General features: G+C 31.9%; 1 protein-coding gene across 3 annotated transcripts in view; it reads right to left on the bottom strand.

Annotated features, from left to right (window-relative positions):
• GLRB (glycine receptor beta) overlaps positions 1-22,749 on the bottom strand; it is a 96,194-nt gene that overhangs the window by 28,281 nt on the left and 45,164 nt on the right. For all 3 annotated transcript variants that reach the window (XM_004040556.5, XM_055384213.2, XM_019026063.4), the window contains exons 4-7: positions 21,572-21,639; positions 7,079-7,308; positions 6,891-6,973; positions 4,823-4,963 (exon numbers count right to left, since the gene is read on the bottom strand). In XM_004040556.5, coding sequence (XP_004040604.1) covers positions 4,823-4,963; positions 6,891-6,973; positions 7,079-7,308; positions 21,572-21,639 — 522 coding nt within the window. The remainder of the gene's footprint in view (positions 1-4,822; positions 4,964-6,890; positions 6,974-7,078; positions 7,309-21,571; positions 21,640-22,749) is intronic.

The following is a 22,749-nucleotide window of genomic DNA, read 5'->3' as shown; positions in this document are numbered from 1 at the left end:
ATTCAAGGCATGAGGTTTTCACCCACATAGAATGGCAAACATCCATGACAGACCTGGAAACGGTAAGTCACTTCCATTTGAGGCTATTTCACAGAGTAAATGCCTCAAAAAAAAGTTTTTCTTTGCAGATATATAATTTATGTGATCTAAAAGGGTGACATTATGGAACCAGTTTCAGCTGACCTTTCGCAACTTCATTATGACATTGAGAAATAGATCCCACATGCTGCTCTACTGTGTCAGTGTCTAGCCTTTTAGGTCATTGTTCAGAGAACTGGCAATAGAGTTGAACTTTTCCTTACCCGTGGGTCCTCTCAGGGCAATGGAGTCATACAGGCAGTAGTAAATCAAAGTAGAACAAATCTTAAAAAGAAACACTCCGGGACTACACATTATCAGTATAATTTTTCAGCCATATGTACCACTTCTTATCTAGGATGGATGGCAGTCTACACTGACTCTCATACATAGATAAACCTTAAAAATTAAGAAAGTATCGGAAGTAAACATTAGCAAGTATAGGAAATCAGTGTTTTCAATCCATATACATAAAAGATGTATATGGTGCAAACATCGGATATTCCTCTCAATTCTTTGCCCACCTCTACTTCAGGCTCTCAAAGGTACTCCAACTGAAGGAAAGAACTTTCAGTTTCACATGCCAAGACAAATGCAGAAATTGTTTTACAACCTAATTCTAGAGTGGCCATGACATCAGCTAGACCCCCAAATTAATCACCAATTACAGGCAGCCTCACAATAGCCTTTGCCGCCTTGAGAAAGAAAATAGTAACACGAGTATGCTCACAGTACTGCATTCAAATAGAAAAGGTATTTCCAGATGTTCGAGATTATTTCTTAAATGTTTGCTCTTTTCAGTTAGCTATTTAAATATAATATATAATGCCGAAAGTGCTTAATTTAGATAAGAATGTCATTTGCCATTTTACAAATGTAAGATTGTGCATAAATAGCAAAATAAAATATCTATAATCGTTTTCTGTTTAAACTCTATATAATTTTTTTAAAAAGGTGAAACAAATTAATGAACAATAAATAAATGAAACAATTATGGGGGAAAGAAAAATGTTACTTTTTCCTATTTTATAGTTTAAAAATAATATTTACCTGGTCTTCCTAATTGGGAAGAATATACATATATCTAACACAAGAATAATCTACATATTTATTCATTAATAGCACCTACAGCAGTACTTGCACAGAATAGGACCTTAATAAACATGAAATAAAAGAATGGTTATTTATATCCTCAACAAATAGATTAGAAATCTTTTCTTTTCCCAATGTGATTTAGAATCATTGCCACCTCTGAGAGGTTACACAGACAGTAGAGCTAATATGTAACAAAAATAGTTGCTTTCGACTGAAGCAAATTCTATTTATGCCAAATGCTTCCATATTATATTAAAGACAAAAAATGCAAGTGTTTCTTGTTTACAGTTGAATTTAATTAAAATTAGGCAATATATCAAGTCATTCACAGGTTTTCAAAGGATGTAAAAAACATAGCAATGAAAAATCTCCCTTTCTTTTCTTTTCCCACCATTCCCCTTAACTCTCTGCCTGGACAAATAAGAACATATGTTTCTAACTAACAATCATGTACAATATTTCAAAAATAGAATCTTTCATAAGTACAATTGCTACAATTGAGAAGGCTCAAAATATTTCCTAAAACTGATTCTGAAGTACATGACTTTGTAATAGTATCACTAAGTCAAATTAGTTTTCTGTTCACCTAGTGCATATGAAATGTTTCTCAACAAATTATATATTTTTAGGTAGTCTCAGTTGTCACAAATATTATAATGATTTACTACAAAGTAGCATAGTTTAAAATAAAATTTTCCATTCCATCCCACTATGTTTAAATGATAGTCCATTAACATGAGTCCTGCGATTTGAAGCAAGTTTCCATCGTGTCCCTTTTATGAGGGTACCCACTAGGGGAGTTTCACAAGACTTGGATGCATTTAGCAGTAAAATACATGCTTGGATATTATAGTGATTTGTTCCATAAAATTTTATGAGAAACATTTCTTGATCTTTTTTTGATCTTTTCCTAGTATTGTTACATTTATGAGAGGCAGGTGGGCAGCTAATTGATATAAATGTTCATTGGGCAAATTCAATTTACTTTCTATTTCCTGTGAAGTTTTATTCCATTATTCACTCAGGCTTCCAATTTGAGTATTTTTGTATACTTGCTTTCCCACATATTTCTCCACTTTTGTTATTTCTATAATCATAAAAAAGCATAATTTTAATAAAGTTGAAGCTGCATTATTATTTCTATACAAACTAAATATTGGCTATCATTTTTATATATTGCTCATATATATATTTATACTTTCCCATTTTTCTATGCTGTTAACTATTGCATGTATTTTCAATGTCTTATTTTTCTAACTAGATTTCTAATTATCCAAACATTAAAATATATTTTACTTATATTCATATGATAATTCATAAAAGTTCTGATCAAGTCCCTGAAACATACTAAGTGCCAAAAAATATTGTTAGGCATAAGTTGTTTTGTTGTTATTTTCTGTAGCTAATGAGATTTCAGTGAATTATTTATGACTCAAAAAATTTCCCAAAAATGCTTATAACTCTTGAGTAATCCCCCAAATTCTGTCTACCATAGCACACCTTCTAATTTTATTCAAAGAACTAAAATGAATTATATTTTACGTTGTTTACTTGTTTACCACATTGAAATATGGCTCTCTAAAGGGCAGGGACCTTTCTTTTATTCACTACTGAGTCCCCAAATGGAGATTTTTTTTAATGTAGAGCTTAAAAGTGAAAAAATGAACACTCCAAGGACTTTCAAAGCTATTATATAATCATATGCTATTACATAAAATTACAAATAAAATTGCTAGTGTCATTTTCATCTCTAAGAAATTAAAAAATCCAATAGAGTCTCCTTCAAATTTCTCAAAACAATTTAGACACTACTCTTTTTGAAATGTTAAGCATATAATCTGGATGTGGGTAACAATTTTCAAACTATAATAGGACTCCACAGGTATTAATCGTATAACAGTATCAGACTCCCTCTCCCACAGCATCTGTATGACCTTGGGCAAGGGTCTATTTCATTAGCCTAATGTGTACAATGAGTATAATAAAAGTACTTAATTCATAGAATTGTTGGGATGATTAAGTTAAATAATTCCTGCAAAGAACTAAAAACAATGCCTAGTACAGCGAGAGATCAAAAACCTATCTACTAAGTACGCGTTCTTATACGACAGTCTCAAAAATCTCTAAGAACTATAATCTTCTTAATTTGAAGTACAAATGGGAGATGGAATACTACTCTTGGTCCTATGGCTGACAGTAATTTGCCTGGTGACATTTAATAAGTAATAAGTCACCAGTAATAAGTAATTTAATAAGTAATGTATTCACTCTGCTCTTCAGTTATTTTATGTGTTAAATAAAGGAGCTGGCTCAGAATTATCAATTAGATCACTTCCATATCTTACTATCTATGACTTCTTCATTGAATACTTTGATGGTCAAATTTTTAATAGCTCTCCATTTCTTACTTTTAAAAACCTCCATAATTATTTAGCAATATATTTGACTATTATCTCTGTTTTCCTAATGTACTATAAGCTTTAAGAAGAAGGAATGCTTACATATTAAAGTTATATCATTTGCTAATGTATTTTGAAGTCAACAATAGATGTTTAACTGTATCCCCAAGCTGCCTAGCATTGTCTTTATCACAACATTGTAAATATGTAAATGTTCTCTCCACCTCTTAATATTAACAGGAATGTTTTAAATTATATGTTGCCTTGATGACATCATGAGGACAGCATTCTAGCTCACTCTGTCAGCATTCTACAAACATCTGATCTCTCTCAGTTTTACACAATTATACTATATACATTTTATTATTTCAAGTCAACATGCATTTTGCAATAAAGCTTTAATTATATCTATTTCTGAATATTTTTGTTATGATTTACTTCCAAAGGCAGAATTAGGATTCTGCAATAATTTACATGTTGAACTGATTATTATTACTAATATGATAATTAAAATTGAATAATCTTCTTTATATTGCTAAGTGAAATAACACTATATTCAATATCTAAAACCCTCACTAACCTAGAACTACTAGCAGAAAATAAAAGGTTGAACACTAATCATATTATGACAGTATTGAGTAGTGAGTACTGTACTTTCTGCAAAAGCTCCATGCAACTTAGTGAATGAGGTTAATTTGTTTTCCTTTTCATAATTGGCTGTTCTGTGACCTAGGTCAAGAAGACTGTACAGGGAATATTTACTGATGTCCAATTATTTCACATTCTTATTGCTTCCTGCATAGCATAAGGATCAATGCTTTTTAAAATTAAGAATATGGGCCAACCACCATCTAAAAACTACCCAAAAGACAATGGGTGAACATATATGGATTATATTGTTTATATCTAAAATGTTCAGCCCCAAATGGAATCCTGCCAGAAGTAAAATTTCTTGACAACATCTGAAAACCACTACCTGAGAGAGTTTTCATTACTAACATAAACAAAAACCTCTCACCACGAGAATTACATAAAGAAAAATCAAGGATGTCTATCTAATAATTAAAAGTTCAAAAAACTCTAGTGAATACAATTCTGTGAAAGACTTAAACATATGAATGTAAAGATAAACTATTTGCTAATTTAATTTTAACTTTTGGCCAATTCTTTTCTACTCTCCCCTTGGCTATGTATTAATTAAAATGTATCTTTGAAATAGAACTTCATTTTATTTAAAGAATATTACTTACCAGTGCCTTTATAGTATTTTGTACAGTTACCATATTCAATATCTTCCTTTTTGATATCAAATTGAGGCAAGGCAATTTTTTCTAATTGCACAGGATCTCCTGACTGCCAGATAAATCGTAAATCATCAGTTGTGTAACCAACTATAAACAAAAACAAATAAATGTTAGTTTAAAATAAAATTAATAATGCTTTTTAAATATTTTCATAATTCAAATCTTAAACATAGCAAAGGAAAGAAAATAAGACCTTCTTATATGAAATTGTAGTTTAAAATGTAAAGAGGTAAAACCCATGGTCACTAATGGAAGTACTAGTACAAGAGTTAAAGATATTCATCTTAAAGAAAGAACAAGTTTAAATAATAAGCATACAGCACAGATTTAAAATACTAGGACATCATATACAATAACTTATTTCTCTATGTCAGAATTATTTTTTAATGGTCATCAATAAAAAGCTAATAAATAAGTGATGCAAGCTTTCTGAACGTATACATTTACAATCATGTAATATGCTCCCTGGGATTTTTAAAAGAAATGTAATCATTGAAACATCTAAATTTTTTTTAAGAAATCGGCCTGGTGCGGTGGCTCACACCTGTAATCCCAGCACTTTGGGAGGCCAAGGCGGGTGGATCACGAGGTCAGGAGTTCGTGACCAGCCTGGCCAATATGGTGAAACCCCATGTCTACTAAAAATACAAACATAAATTAGCCAGGCACGGTGGTGGACGCGTGTAATCTCAGCTACTCAGGAGGCTAAGGCAGGAGAATTGCTTGAACCTGCAAGGTGGAGGTTGCAGTGAGCTGAGATCGCACCACTGTAGTCTAGCCTGGGTGACAGAGCAAGACTCTGTTTTAAAAAATAATAATCATCATCATTATGATCACTGCAAAATTCCCTAAAGGAGTTGCATCACCATAGAAGGCCAATAACATAATCCCTCAAAGGGACATAATTACAGCATCATTTCAGCACCCTGAAGCACACACATTTTGGGCTTAGGTATGTGGCTACAATTTAAGGAATTTTACAGCATACACTAGTCTACTATCGAACTCAAAAGTGTATGTATTTTTGAAAGTAATATTTTAGTGCATCCAGTAATGGGATCAAAATGTAAATGCACTGTTGGAAGTTTTCTACAAGTACATCTTGACATGCAGGCACTCATATACGATACTTACAAAAACATAAACAGACATGTGCAAACATATAAACACATACATGTGCAAAATCTCATTGTATAGTTAGAAAGAAATAAATACTGCTCAAATCTAGGATCCATTTCAGTACATTATTTAAAAAACAACCACAGAGTAATTTTAGACATATAACCTAGGATACATATGCAAGATGTTTTGCCAGGTAATTATTCTTTACTCTCTGAAGAAATAGACGACCTTATTATAAGATGATCCATGTATTCAGGCTAAACATTCCTTGCATTTGTGTGTTTTTTTTTTTTTTTGAGGTTTATGTTCTACTTTTATTTTCAAAAGATAAGCATCATGGGAAATTAATTTGTACATTGTATAGATAAATAATAATTTCAATTAATACACCTAGGGTACCTTTTAATAAACGAAAAATATATGATCAAATAAACATAAAAATACAATTTTGTAAAAAAGTTGTTTACATTTCTTTACTTTCATAGAGAATGAATGCTCAGTTGGATTTACAGAATATTTTTCAATGTTTTCCAAATTTTCTGCTAAGAAAATCTGGTTTTAACATCAGAAATGCTACTGAAATTAGGATGTCATTTTCTCTTTTACCTTGCCTGTATTACCAGCTCAAATAACAATGGCAACTGGAATGTTAGAAGTATACACCTACATCAATGAACTGAAACAAGGCTAGTACAAAAATGATTTATCTTAATACAAGTTAAGATAGTATTAATAAAAGAGTAACTATAATTTCCCTAAATAAATTATTTTAATGACTATTTATAATCAAAGCACTAGTTTTACCACTGTTGTCTAAGATGTCAGTAGAATGTATTACCCAGACATTTTAAACACTTTATTTTCATAGTCAATTATGTTCTCATTTACGTACAGCTCTCCAGTTGCATCTTGCAACGTTGTGTATCCATGGGAAACAATGTCAAGTCCAAAGGGCATGAAAGAGTAATAGATAACCTGGAAGTAGAAATGGGTCTTAGAAATAATTTAATATACTTCTCTGTCATCCATTGATTTTAGAAGGAAAATATAAATGCACAAATATGAAATATAAAAGAGTACCTCATGCTGACAAGGACATCTCCATCACGAAAAATAAAGAGGAGGATGTTTTCCTGGGTCACATCATGAAAATTGGCACTTTTTTCATTTGCAAAAAATAAATCAGGTTTCCATAAACACTTGTACATTGTTGGATCCACTGTCAGTGCATCTGAACCCCTAAAATCACTGGGGAGCTTCAGCCTGGGGTCATTCCATTTTTGTCTCAGAAAGATGTTAACTCTATAGTCCTGAAGAAAAAGTACATGCGTGCACATGTGTACGTTTATTGCTATTTTTAAGAACTTATTCGGCCCCAAAACAAAAAGGGTTACAATGATTAGTGGCACAAATATTTTTGTTCTTTCAACATCAACCAAGATCACAACAACTGTGTCACTAAAGGAGAGCTCCATTAGCAGTATAAAGACACTTGTCTCTATGTAATTACTCTCTGCAGACATTCTGTAGCACTTGCTAGCTCAAACATCAGAATATAACCTTGTTGATAGTTCCTTTACCTTTATACAAACACCAATTATTACTGTTGATTAGATGGTAGTACCATAAAAGCCTGAGAATCACTAAGTATTACTATCATTCTTCCCCAAAACTTTTTGTCCAAGTATACACATATCTTAAAATTAAAATTCATAATGAAATTTAGATTATTACTTAATATCTGATGATTATTGCAACACCTACAAAAATTAATTCAAGAATGTCTAAGACTAAAACCTATCTATCTCATGGAGTGAAGGCTTTCAACAGATACAATGTGGCAAACGTTTTTATCCATTGCAGGAAGACATGCATGGCCCTCTACTTTAGAGGGAACACACATTAGTTTCAAGCATTTTCTAATAAAATATGAATTATACTACCTTAGCCAAAGCATGTGGCTGATAGCCACTTAACGTTATTTTGAACACTCAATATAATTCATTTCAAATTATTTGCTAAAAATCTTCCTTGAAATATACACACTGAAAATTATTCTATTACATTCTGTATTAGTCTGTTCTCACGCTACCAATAAAGACATATCTAAGAATGGGTAATTTATAAAGGAAAGGGGTTTAATTGACTCACAGTTCAAATGGCATGGGAGGCCTCACAGTCATGACAGAAGGTGAAGGAGGAGCAAAGGCATGATTTACATGGTGGCAGGCAAGACAGCACGTACAGGGGAACTCTCCTTTATAAAACCATGAGATCTCATGAGGCTTATTCACTGTCATAAGAACAACAGGGAAATGACCTCCCCTCTTGATTCAATTATCTCCCACCAGGTCCCTCCCACAACATGTGAGAATTATGGGAGCTACAATTCAAGATGCCATTTGGGTGGGGACATGGCCAAACCATATCACCACCTTTAGGTGCTGTGTTTTATCAAGGTAAATCACCAAAACCCTATAACTTTGAATTGCTATATTTAAAATAAGCATTCATAATATTATGATAAAATATTATGTCCTTAATTTGATATTAAGGTTCAGTATAAGAAATAACCAGATGAAGCTGTGTAGGTATATTTTACTTATTTGTTGTTAAAGCTGTGACCCTTTATTGTGATCAATGACCCTTATATCAAAATACACAGGGTGAATTCCTTATTTAATTTTTAAGTTGTTAGAAATATATTACTGTCATACCATTGTATAGGTATTTACCATGTGCTAAGTATACTTAATGTTAAGTGCTTTACAAAATCACATTTAATCCTCAGAGTTTACACTATCAAAATGCTCTCCTGAGGCTTTTATATGCTTCATATGACTGGAAAATAAGATTTAATTGTGTTTTTCTTTTAGTCTTGTAGCTGGGAAGCTAAACATTAACTCTACTACCAATTGCATTAACAATTTATCTCTCATACCGTGGTGCAATTACCATTGTATGTCTCCTACACATTCAGTTCTTTCTCAATTACTTCATTGTATTTTTCTTATCATATACCTCAACTCTTTCTGAAATAGGGATGGATAGAAAATAAAATAACAGTTGAGATATTGCTTTATTCTTGACAAGAGCATTTCAGTATTATTTGGGTGTTGCTGCCAAGAAACATTGCCAATGTGGCTTCCAGAGTTAGAATGCTTTATTTCAGCCTAATATTAGTTCATCTCCTTTTGATAGAATATTACATATATGTATAGGGATATAAGTATTAAAATCTTATAGGTATTCTTTATTTATTTACTTTAGATTTTTATTTTTATTTTTTGAGACAGGTTCTTGCTCTGTTGCCCAGGTTGGAGGGCAGTGAAACTGTCACAGCTCACTGCAGCCTCAATCTCCTGGGTAATTAAAAAAAAATTGTATAGAGATGATATCACATTATGTTGGCCTGGCTGGTCTCAAAAGCCTGGGCTCAAGCAAACTTCCCTCCTTGGTCTCACAAAGTACTAGGATTATAGACATGAGCCACCATACTCAGCCACTCATTAGTATTCTTTATCCAGACCAAAACAAATATCTTTTGGAATGTATACTGGTTGGCTGCTCAGTAATTAATTTCTAAAGATTTTATATCAGTATTTTATAATAATATTCACAGTATTATCTGACAGAAATTAAAGAAATGCTAGTATTTAACTTCAACATGTTTTGCATAACTAAAAAAGAAGTCATTCTATATTTTGGGGTGAAAGTTCATAAATTAAGCCTGTATTATACAATATTCCCCTTAAAATTTCCATACATGCACACATGTTTTGGAAGCATAATTCCATGTTCTACCTATTTTCAAAATGGTATGGTTAACTAACCTAAAATTACATACCAAAAATAGCTTTGTTTTTAAATTTCTTTAGGAATTTTAATAGTGTTTCTCCATGTGAAGTTTACTATCCTAAATCCTTCTTGAAATCTTATGAATGTTTCTACACAACCCAAGAATACATTTGTATTTTTTTATCAGTATATTAAGTCTAAGCATTTTAATCAGCAGAAGCAGGTTTCCTTCATTTTCTTCCCATTTTGCATCCTTGGGAATCCAGCTACAGATTAGATCATAGACTTTCAGAAAACATTTATTTAAATTCCATCTAAATCCCTAGGTAATTTACTAGTTAGTTCATTCATTCAAAAATTATTTATTAATGATATATTAATTTTCATGGTCTGGTTAGCAAGGATAAAGCTGTGAGCTCCCCTTGCTTTTAAAAAAATAACTATAAGGGATACTGAACATCGGTCGAACATAACTTGAAAAAGGCTATGTAAACATAAAACAAAAACCAGTTCACAATGGACATCTAATTTTGACTCTGAAGATCAGTTTAAGCTAACTAATGAATTGATACCTATACTGAGACCTGTAGTTAGAGAAATCTGGGTCTAAATTCTGTGCTAAATAATTTGCTATATGGGTTTAAGTCAAGTTATTTAACTTCTCTGAGCCTCAAATTCCTTGTCAGTAAAATTAGTCCACAGTTACTCTAAGAATTAAAGGAGATACTCTACTGAAAGCATGAAACCTGGCCCCAAGTGAGTACTCACAAAAGTTTATTACTTTTATTATATGTATTATTAACATTATTATCATGTCTATTATCACCATTTTGAATATGCATACATTACTATTGACAGCATTCCTTTTCTATTGTTGTAAAGATGTTACCTAGAAGTTTTAGTTGGCTGCTAAACATTATTAAAGCTAACATTTTACTAATTCTTCAAAAGCTTTTAGAAGGCATTTTTTGTATGTACTAAAAATCAAGCAGTACATTAGGTGCTAGCCATACAGAGATCAACACAAAATGGTACTAGAAAACAGATCTGAGATTTTCAGACTATTATTCAGATTTCATGAAGAGATACATGAAGTAAAATGGCAAACTTGTTGTGTGGACTACTTGTCATTATGGTCCAGATTAAATTCAGTGATTAAAGAGGCTTATTTAAAAATTGATTTTGCCGGACTCTCTTAAACAATCATTCATTCCTTTGTTTGTTTATTAATTCAACAGTTATTCATTAATAAAGACTTCCCATGTTCAAAGGTCTAGAGATACATGAAGTAAAATGGCAAACTTGTTGTGTGGACTACTTGTCATTATGGTCCAGATTAAATTCAGTGATTAAAGAGGCTTATTTAAAAATTGATTTTGCCGGACTCTGTTAAACAATCATTCATTCCTTTGTTTGTTTATTAATTCAACAGTTATTCATTAATAAAGACTTCCCATGTTCAAAGGTCTGAGCTATCTGAGAGGGATAAGAACATGGGGTCCATATCCTCAGGAAGTGATGATTAAACAAGTCATGAAACAATTGGTAAAGACCCTAAGGGATGTAAGAACAAAGCAATACTTGTTGAGAGAATAAATGATCACGTCAGACACCAGCGATCACGAAAGGCTGTAGAACTTAAGGCTGGTGGGGTTCCAAAGAGTAAAAACTTTGACAGGTGGTGGGTGACATGTGGGAAAAGCAAAAAAAAGACAGAGGCAAAAAGATACCACTTCTTAATCAGTTTCATCAACAATATAATATAATCAATCATAATAAGAATGATTAAATATCGTGATAGAGAAAATGGCCCAAATAATTCAGGGGTCAAGCAAGAGACAGTGGAAAGGTAGGAGTTAGAATCAAGGCCAAGATATATACAAAGAACTCTTGAAACTCAACCATCAGAAAACAAACAACTCAATTAAAAAAGTCCAAAAGATCTGAACAGATACTACCCCAAAGAATATATACAGATGGCAAATAAGCATATGAAAAGATGTTCAACATCCTTTGACATCAGGGAAATGCAAATTAAAACAACAATCAGATACCACTACACACCTATTTGAATGGCCAAAATGCAGAACACTGACAATAACGAACGCAAGGATGTGGAAAAAGTGGAAAAAACTCATTCATTGTTGATAAAAATGAAAAACTGTTCAGCCACTTTGGAGACAGTGGTTTCTTACAAAACAAAACATACTTTTACCATATCCAGCAACCACACTCCTTGGTATTCGCCCAAAGGAGCTGAAAACACGTCAGCACAAAACCCTTCACTTGGATGTTTATTGTAGTTTTATTCATAATTGATGAAAATGTCACTCAGTAGATAAATGGGTAAGTAAACTGTGGTACATTCAGACAATGGAATATTATTCAGTGTTAAAAAGAACTGAACAATCAAGCCATGAGAAGATATGGTGAAACATTAAATGCATATCATTAAGTGAAAGAAGCCAATCTGAAAAGGCTGCATAATGTACGATTCCAACTATCTGACACTCTGGAAAAGGCAAAACTATGGAGACAGTAAAAAGATCAGTGGTTCCAGAATTTAGAGAGGAGAAAGGGATAAAGAGGCAAAGCACAGGTGATTTTTAGGGCAGTGAAACTCTTCTGTATGATACTATAATGGTGAATATATATCATTATACATCTGACAAAACCCATAGAATGTTCTAAACTAGGAATGAAACCTAATATAAAAGATAAACTTTGGAGGATAACGTCTAATTATGTTTGATAACAAATGTACCAATTTGGTGTGTTTATCCATTGATTTACTAAGTGACATTTTTGTCAATTATGAATAAAGCTACAATAATGTCTACATTGAGTCTACTCTTAAAAAGTGAATGCAAAAAATACCATAAACAAAATCAAAGTCAAGAAATACAAGGTTAAGAAAAAACAAATTTTAGGATAAGGCAAAAATATTGTTTGTTCTTTCAACATCACACTAAAACAATGTCTAACAAGCCCACCTTAATGCCTGTGATTCTCCAGGACAATGTAACTTTCAATTGCTACTTTCTATTGATTAGGGTTATGACTGTAAAATTACATAACTTTTAAAAATTGATGTTACTAATGATTTCTGTCTTGTAGAAAAAAAATTCTCCAAGACTATGCCTATACGTCTCTGTATAACATTAACAAGTTTTGTATTAAATTTAACAATCTAATTTCAGCATTATTTCTTTCACTGCAGTCTCTTAAATTCTTCCTTGGATCAGCTTCACTATGCTGTTGGTTCCCTTATTAATGCATCAAATAAATCATTGATATGTCTTCACTATAAGTCTGTCTTAAACTTTTAAAAATTATATATTTTTGTTCAAAGAGCTAAACACAGAATTTATATATGATTCAGCAATTCCAATCCTAGGTATATACCCCCAAAAATTGAAAGCAGACACTCCAACAGATACACTTGTACATCCATGTTCATAGCAACATTATTTACAGTAGCCAAAAGGTGAAAATAACCCATGTCCATTAACAGATAAACAAATAACCAAAATTTGGTATGTACATTCACACACAATGGAATATTATTTGGCCATAAAAAAGGAATGAAATTCTGACACATGTTACAACATTCATGAACCTTCAAAACATTACCAAAAAAAATCAAGACTAAGAATAGGTTTGTTCAAAATTATTACTTAGAGCAGGAATACAGAACAAAAACAAAAACAAGAAACATAAAAATACCTAGGAGGGTAAGCACTTAAAGGGCTGGCTAGAAGACTGAAAAAGAAAAAAATCCTAAGAATGTGATTTCACCAAACCAAAAGAACAAAAGCTTTGTGATGGTCAACAGCAGTAAGTGCCACAGAAGGTCAAGTACAAAAACAAACAAACAAACAAAAACACTGACTACTTTCAGCAAATGAGGAAGCCACTGAAGATTGTAGCAAAAACATTTTTGATACAGTGGTGTATCAAAAACAAAATTGCAGGGGATTAAGGAGTGAATGGAAGACAAATTTCCCTTCTATATAAGATAGGGATAATAATCATACACTCACAACATAGAGTTTTAGGAAGAATTCAGTGAGATGTTATATGCAAAGTACATGAACTGCACCTGGAGATATTAGGTGCTAAAAAACTTTTTCATTTTATTAGGAAATATCCTTCATGTTGTTGTTATTCCTTTTTAATGCTTGTAGAGTGCTTAATATGCTTTTTTGCTTCAAAAAATTCTGCATATAGTGTAACATATTTGGGTTTCTCTGTACTGAGATGATCTACCTACAATTACTTTCAACAGTCATTCACCTCTAGATCTCAAATCTCAACACAGTGCTAACACACATTTTTTAGCATCTCCTAAACTCTTCTTGCTTTAAGCTGCACCATTGTAACCTCAATACACCACCACAAAAAAAAAAAAAAAAAGCTCAAATGGGTCTCTACCTCAATTATTTTTTTTAAATAGAATTCCATCAGAGTCGTATTCCAATGAGCATCACCAAAACTGGAAATTGCCTACTTCGCTGGTTCATTCAATGTATCATCCTGATTATTATGTTTTATTTCATTATGAAAGTGCTTCACAGATTCTTTTCTATTAGTTATGAGGCCATATAATATTATGATTCCACACAAGTTCCAGCAAGCTTATGTATCTTTTAAGAATATTTCAAATTTTTACAATTTAAGTTAATAGTTTGTGTTGAACATTCATTAAAAGATAAAAGCTCATTAGTTACATGTTTTGGTTAGTGTTTTATGAGTATTTTCAAATAATTACTAGTTATTGGCATTTCAAATGCTTTATATTAAGATAACCATCTTTGAAACCTATTTATTTTCATTTTCAATTATTCAATCACAGTAATTATAGCTCTATCATTTATTTTGCAAGAAACAAATTCCCATCAGAAACAGACCTCTTTTATGAGTGGGAAATTACTTAATTGCTTTTAAAGCACTGGTGGCAAATACTATTCATTGTTCATTCCAAATAACACACTATTAATCATTATCTGAAAAAATGGATGGTCTCCAAAAACTTTTAGAACCAATTAACACCCAAATTAAACTATTTCTTCAAGGCAATAAAACATTTCACAACAAGACACTATAATCGGTTAAGTTTCATAAATGATATTTTAATATTAAGAACTGTTTATATTTTGTAATGTTGTTAGAATAGCTCACATATGTAATCTTTAATTCATTTGTTTTCTTTGCATTATGGCAAAAATTAGCATTCAAATAAATAAAAGAGATCAGCTCTTATAGCATCTGGCAGCATTATAATTAAAGTTCTGTCAATAGGGCTATTAAAAGCCTGGTTTGAAAAGGATTTAAAATTTAGCCTCAAGTCAGGTTAAAATTCCATATAAGAATTGCAAGTTACCCAAATGCCTGTAAAAGCTCTTAGGTTATATAGTAGTGATTTTTCTCAATATATCATTTTTCAAGGTTTTTAATTAAAGATTCTTCAATAAAACCTTATGGATAATTAATTTTTCTAGATCTATGCTCATAGTCCATTTCTATTAGGAGAGCCTGCTAGGTGGTGCTATGGTGCCACACTAGGCTGGAAACCCCATAAAGAATAGAAACCTGCTGAGGCTGAGTATAAAAAGCATCCAATACACTTCTATTAAATACAGGAATGAGGAAATGCCTTCTGTATCATGTTGGCAGTTCAGTTCAGGAAGTTGTGTAGCATTATTCACACCACTAATTTTTTTCATATCCATTAATAACAATAATCAAATTACTGGAAAGAGAAAACAAAACTTGGACATTTTTCATCCTTCCACAATGCCTAATACAGTACTCTTACTTGTGAAATTTAATCACCAATGCTTCCAAATAATGTAACTTGAAGAAAAAAGGTAATGAGGAAAGTATCCATAACAAATTGTTCAGTTTCATGTACATACACTAAAAAAAGGTAACTTTGACATAAAGGAATAAAGTATATTTTAACTACTAAAAACATATATATATATATTTAAAAATTACATCCTTACTAGAATTAACCTTAATGAGTGAGAGGTTTAAGTAATTACTCAATAAAATACAACTGATTAGTCTGGCATTTTCATATATGGAAAAAGTTATGTTATAATCAGACAATCCTTCAGCTGGACTTGGGAGGAAGTTATATGCAATCAGATAAACCTCCAGCAGAATTCAGAAGGAAAAAAATACTAACAAATGCTCATCAGCATATGTACTAGTTTCCAATTGCCACTGTAACAAAATTACCAAAAATAGTGGCTTCAAGCACCACAAATTTAGTATCTTACAGTTCTGCAGCTTAGAAAACCAAAATCATGTTCACTGAGCTGAAGTCAATTGTTCTGTCTGAAGGGCTGGTTCCTTTGAAGCCTCTGAGGAATGAACCTGTTTCCTTTGGCTTCTTCAGCTCCTAGAGGTCACCTGCATTCCTTGAGTCATGGTCCCTTCCTTGCATGACTACTGCTTCATGCTTCCTGCATCACAGCTACTACCACTGACCCTGATCTTGCTGTCTCTGTCTTACAAGAACGCTAGCAATTACACTGGTTCACTTGAAGAAAATGGAATACTCTCCCCCGATCTCCAAATATTTAATTTAATCACACCTGAAATGTCCTTTTTAACATATAAAACAGCATATCCACAGGTTTGAAAAGGATATAAAATATAGCCTCTAGTGAGATTAGAAATTTCATGTAAGAATTGTGATTACCGGTGATTATGACATGAACATCTTTAGGGGGCCATTATTCAGCCAACAACAGAGTGCAAACCCTGAAGATGAATAACATGAGAAAAATAAGTATGAAATCAGTTTAATGTTTATGATTTTACATCTAAGATGTAAAATCTACTAAGATATGTGAAATAAAAAATGGGACAAATATGTCTAATATTATTCTACAGTAAATTCTATTATTCTATAGTACGTGCTTTAAAATTAACAACAAAAAAACAAAATATAAATAGTAAACTCAGGCAAGTTTTAAGGAAAGCATTTTAAATCTAAATATAAAAAAAATAAAATAAAATTGTTTTAAAACAACAAAGATGAGCAATTACCAAGAACTAGAATCAAGGATTTTTAGTGGATCCCAAATATGAATTTTTTTCTTGACAGTCACAGCCGTGTTTCCCAAAAGGAGTTGCAATCTATTATTAAAATAAACAAAAAGTCATGGAACAAAAAGGCATAGAAAGTCTGACAGGATCATGAATTATAGTGCAATAATAATTCAATATAATTACAAAGGATGCCTAAACTAAAGAAAGAAAATGGATTGTATAAACAGGCTTTTATTTCCATGAAAGAGCTCTTATGTATTTCTGATAAGGCAAAGTGTCAGTGTATAGATTATGACAATACACGATAATACCCAGTTTTCCCCACATAAGTTCAATAGGTCACATTTTCAATTATGAAAATCCTGCTGATTAAAGCCAAAGTTAGGAACTGAATGGAAACTCAACAAATATTGTAAGCATAACTGTAGAACAGATGTCACCTAGCCCCTAACAAATCATTCTTCTCACTGTTTTGAATACTCTTATTTCAGTTGTCACGAGCAGTAGCACATAAACTGGTAGAACTAGAACTGACTGTTCCAGCAACTTCAAATTGGGATGATCACATTTATTTGACAATTTTGGTGATGCTACTGTTAATGTTGGTAAATACCACTTATAGTATTGATAATGATACCTTACAAAAATGTAAGGTAGCAAAATACAAATGAGCACACAGACATGAGAAATAGGAACTATAAAGCTTCAAATGAGGCCATAAAACAGGCTGAAGCAGCATATAACCACAGGGATATGGAAGACCTTAAGGAATATTAATAAGGCTGTAATTTTTCCTCCACTACACAATTATGGTTTATGAATAACGTGAGGTGACTTCTAGTTTAGCCAGCAACATTTAGCATCTAAATTTAGAGAAAAAAAGCAAAAACAAATTTTTTCCAAATAGAATTGGTTAAAATTTCCTGACAATAACATTAATGCCAATAACTTTGCTTGCTTCTTTGTTTGATAATCAACATTATCCACTGATGAAATGGGCTGCCCCTCTTCCTTTAAAAGTTGCCCTCCATCTTTCTGACACCTGACTCGTGGCTATTCATGTTATATCTACTCCCAGGCTCTGTGTTCTGCATTGTGCTTTCTTTAATAAGCACTATCTGCTGAAGTAGAATGGTTTGAATTTCAGAGGAAAGCACAGAGCAATACTGAAGCTTTTTAAATGCTAAGACTTCCTTTGGCACGATCTCAGCTCACTGCAACCTCCAACTCCTGGATTCAAGTGATTCTCCAGCCTCAGCCTCCCAAGTAGCTGGGATTACTGGTGTGCACCACCATGCCCGGCTAATTTATTTATTTATTTATTTATTTTGTATTTTTAGTACAGACGGGGTTCACAGTGTCGGCCAGGCTGGTCTTATACTCCTGACCTCAAGCGATCCACCTGCCTCAGCTTCCCAAGTTGCTAGGATTACAGACATGAGCCACTGTGCCTGGCCAGGACTTCCTTTATTTTTGTACATCCTTGTAGGGGAGATTTCTAGGAGGCTAGTAATAGACAAAGCCACACATATACAGTAGGACTGCTAATACAATTAGAAATAATTCAGTTTTTAGGATAATATACTATTGTGAAATTTTAAACTAATTTGCTAATGTATGACAACCAAAAAGTCATCATCACTGGCATAGTGGTTGCTATGCCAGTCAAAATACCGTTGTTTTAATTTTGTAACTTATTCCCTCCCTTTAGTAACACAGCAAGGACACAACAGACTCAAACACAAGCCTGTTGGATGACACAACTCACACACAGCCCACCATTATATTGCCATGAATGTGCATCTTATATATGGGCAAATCTAATACTCTCTGCTTTCTCAAGCTCTTGTTTTGGGGAACTTTTTTTGTTTATTTTTATTATTTTTGTTTGTTTTGAAGAAGTATCCTCTCATAACATAACTCCTGTCCAGACATATATACCCTTTTGGGTTACACTTCTGTGTTATCACTATTATTTTCTGACCATGGTTTATAACAAATTATGAAGAAATGAAGTGTTGTCTAGATGAATTTTTTCTTTTGAAAGATATTTTAATGTCATTTATGTATCTATAATGACTTATGCTTTCCTAACTATTAAACAACAAGGTATTACAGCATTTGCCTTGAGAAGACTGAGCAAATATATGAAATATGACTGTAAAATGATATATGTGTACAATTCTACTTTATAAAGGTATATAAAATAAATATTGCTGGAAGCAAAAGAACAATTATGATAAAATGGAATATTTACATCTATTTAATGAGTGTAGTTCTGATCTTAAACATTTAGGTGTGTCGGTCAATATAAAGTGAAGGGCAGATTGGTTTTCATCCAGGCTATATGATCAAAGAAATAATGAATATAAATAATTTGACTCCTTTAGATAAAGGTTTTCAAAGTTTTCAAAATTACACTGTGTAGTAATGACATTATTCAGTCTGTTATTAAGCCATCTAAATGCTCAACATTAATCTACTGTTTAAATTTGTTCCACCAACCATTTTACTTAACTAAGCAAATAGCAATTTTATTTGTTCATTTATTCACTCACTATTGGCTAATATAAAAATATTTATTTATGTGTTCACCATTGAGTGCCTAATGTCTTCTGTATTTTATGGAAAAATGAATAAGTAGAATACATTATTGCTAATTTTATGAGTTTATAGTCCATTAGAGAATAAAAGGAATACACACAAAAATAATTTAATTACAGTATAGAAGCTATTAAAGTAACAGGCAAATAATAGAGATGAAAAACCTATATTGAAAAGAGTGCACAAAGTGAGTGAGAATAGCCATGAAAATTTCTGTTTAGAAGAGAAGAAGATCAAGAATAAAAAGCAAGGGTAAAGACTCCATGGTGAGAATTTATTGAATCTGGTGCCAAGGATAAGTTATTCTTGGCTAACTACTGGGATGGGTCTGTGCAGATGAGTGAGAGGATATAATATTAGAAATGATGAAATATTTTATCATAATCATCAAAACTCTGCAAGAATTTATTTAAATATTACATGCTCCCTGGTATTTTCAACTCAATACAATCAAGAAACTACTGACGAGACCTACCAGAATTCCTTCCTGATAGTTGGAAGGAATTCAGTATTTATTACAAAATAGATACATTAATGATACCTACTGAGCTATGACATATGCAAAGAAGAAAAAAAGATCCTCGCATTAGCTGACCTAAAACTCTCTTGGATCTGATCACAGGGGCATGCAAGATAAAGAGTGGGGATGTTTCCTATAGGACACGATATCTTGATAGCTGTGTTTCCGTATTAGTGTAGTGGTGTCATGCTAGATAACCAGGGTACAGAACGGGGTGTGGAGATCAAATAGATTCCTGCAAAGTTTTACCTTGAGAAAATGATATCTCTTACTCTTGGAAAGTGAAGTATATAGATAGATTATCCACATTTTCAGTTAATGAGTGCTATAGTGTCTCTTGAGTCATATATAGTAGTTTATATTTTATTTCAGAAAGGTCTCCTAGTGATTTATAATGCATGTCTATGTTATTTAAATGATGTAAAAAGTCACTGGAAGTGAATTTTGGACATAATCCCCAAATCTTTTAAGTAATTCTCTAAAATATCTACACTTTGTCCATTACCCAACTTAAATATATACTTCTACAAATAAATAACACTCTCATCACAATTAAAATATAAAAATAGGTGTCATTAATTAAATGCAATGTACAATTGCTTTTATAATGTACTATGCTGCTGCTACTAGGAATAATGGAGTAAATATTTTAATTATTTCACTAGTCTGAGATATTCTCAGGAAAATTAGACTGTACTCTTGCCATTCTTACTAGGCTTGCAATCCAAATCTTATATTTAATAAAATAAAAGTGTCTCCCAAAAATACAGGAAAATAAACCTTAGGTCTTCTTTCTTCCACCTGAAGTATTATTTCACCATGTGGTTTGTCAAAAAGAGCACAAATTTAATATTCTAAAACCTTAATAAGCAAATAGACTTTATCGAATGGCTTTCAAGAGGCTTAGGAAATCTACTAATATTACTTTATTGAAAACTTTGTCCCTAAAGTCCAGCTTATCATGGACAACAGCCAAACCTCTCTCGAACCTCTTTCCTATTCCTTTCAAGACACGAGTCTGCTTGTCACTCCTTCCCAGTCTTCACCTGCCTTTCCCGGCCCTTTCATCTTGCTGCACCATCTTTTCAAGGCATTCACATTGCCCTATCTTATGAAAATCAATTTTCTTATTTGCTTCTTACAATTCCCTGCTCTACATATCACAAAACGAACATAACAGATAAAACAAGGATTCTCCTCAGGAAATTGGAAGAAAAAAACTTGAATACTTAAAACATTTTGAATGTTCCAACATATAAGCATATTAGAAAACAAAAACTGTTGCCCAAGAGTCTTCATGGCATAAGTGCTTTCTCCAGGTTGTATCCAATCGCAGTTTTTCAGGGGGAATACATCAATTCTTTTAAGTCTGTAAGTTTTAATGCAATATTAAAGCTAAATGTGAATTGCAAAATTATGTGGGTAACTGAAATCACTGATTTAACAAAATCTAGAAATTTGGACATTTTATACTAGGAAAGGGCATGGATTATTTGAGTTGCTCCTTATTGTTCAATTTTAATGTTACTTTCACTATCTCCCCTATTGAAATATTTGACAAAATATTAAATTAATTACAATCTTACCATTGTTGTTTCTTGAATGGATCCAAAACTGTTAATAAAAATGTTGACTACTACATCAACAGGAATGCCTATGAATAAAAATTAAGAATATCTTTATTAGCTGTAAAAAACTTGGTCAGAACAATCATAGTTTTTTTGGTTTACACATTTAATTATTATATTTTTTCCAATCCATATGGAATGCAAAAAATCTATGGTCTCAGTATAACATGTTCATAATTGCTATTAACTTATTTTTCTAAATAGGAATCATAATACAAATAAAAAATGAGTTCGATTATATTTTATAATGTTCTTTTTTTCAGGAAGAATTATGTCTTAAATTGTAGAGACTCTGTAAAATACATTTACTTTTAAATCTTTTTTTAAATTTCCCTAATACATTTACTTTAAGGAACTACAAATTATTCTTAAAGAATCATTTTGAAAACAGGGTTTAATTTTTTTGCATTTTTCTAATCAGTTCAAATTCTTACTTTAATAGGTAAAACAGTATTCAATAAATTTTACTTGTAATTATTACATTTTAATTTTTAATTCATGAAAATGCAAAGCTAATTGGACACATAACAGAGTCATCATAAAGATTTTTGCCTGACCTTTTGAAAAATAATTTGAAAGTTCACGGAGTGAGAACTAAGGTATAATGTTGCAAATTTCTTTCTATTTTTTTTTTCATCTCATTGTGGCTGCTGGTTGTGCTAACAAAGGGAAAATGTGAATTTAGCCTTTTAGCCACATAACCACTAACTGATGAAAAACAGGTGGTGAATCAATATATGGTAGACATGTGACAACCCAGACCATGGCTGTTGTTGAAAGTAACTGAATAGGTCCTGGTAATGAACAAAAACCCATTTTTACAACATAGTTGTATAACTTCAGTTGACTAGAAGCAGCTGCAGACCTTTTTTTTTTCTAAAGGCAAAAAAAAAAAATCAAGCCTTATAATGTTAATCTGATCTACATTAATACCTGTCCTTAACCAGCAACAAGGATTATAGTTTTCCAGAGGAGATGTTTTTCATACAGCTTTTTTCTAATTCATCAAAAGTACAAAAAAGGTCTATACAACTGTACAATCTGCTCATGGCTTATTTTACTGTAAGCATAGTTTTGGTTTTTAAAAGGTGTGATAAATGGTAATATCTAATTGGAATAAAAATAATCTATGTTGT

This window comes from Gorilla gorilla, chromosome 3 (assembly GCF_029281585.2).
Source record: "Gorilla gorilla gorilla isolate KB3781 chromosome 3, NHGRI_mGorGor1-v2.1_pri, whole genome shotgun sequence".
Lineage (NCBI taxonomy): Eukaryota > Metazoa > Chordata > Mammalia > Primates > Hominidae > Gorilla > Gorilla gorilla.
The sequence above is the reverse complement of the archived record's forward strand: the minus strand, read 5'-3'. Positions and strand labels throughout refer to the sequence as shown.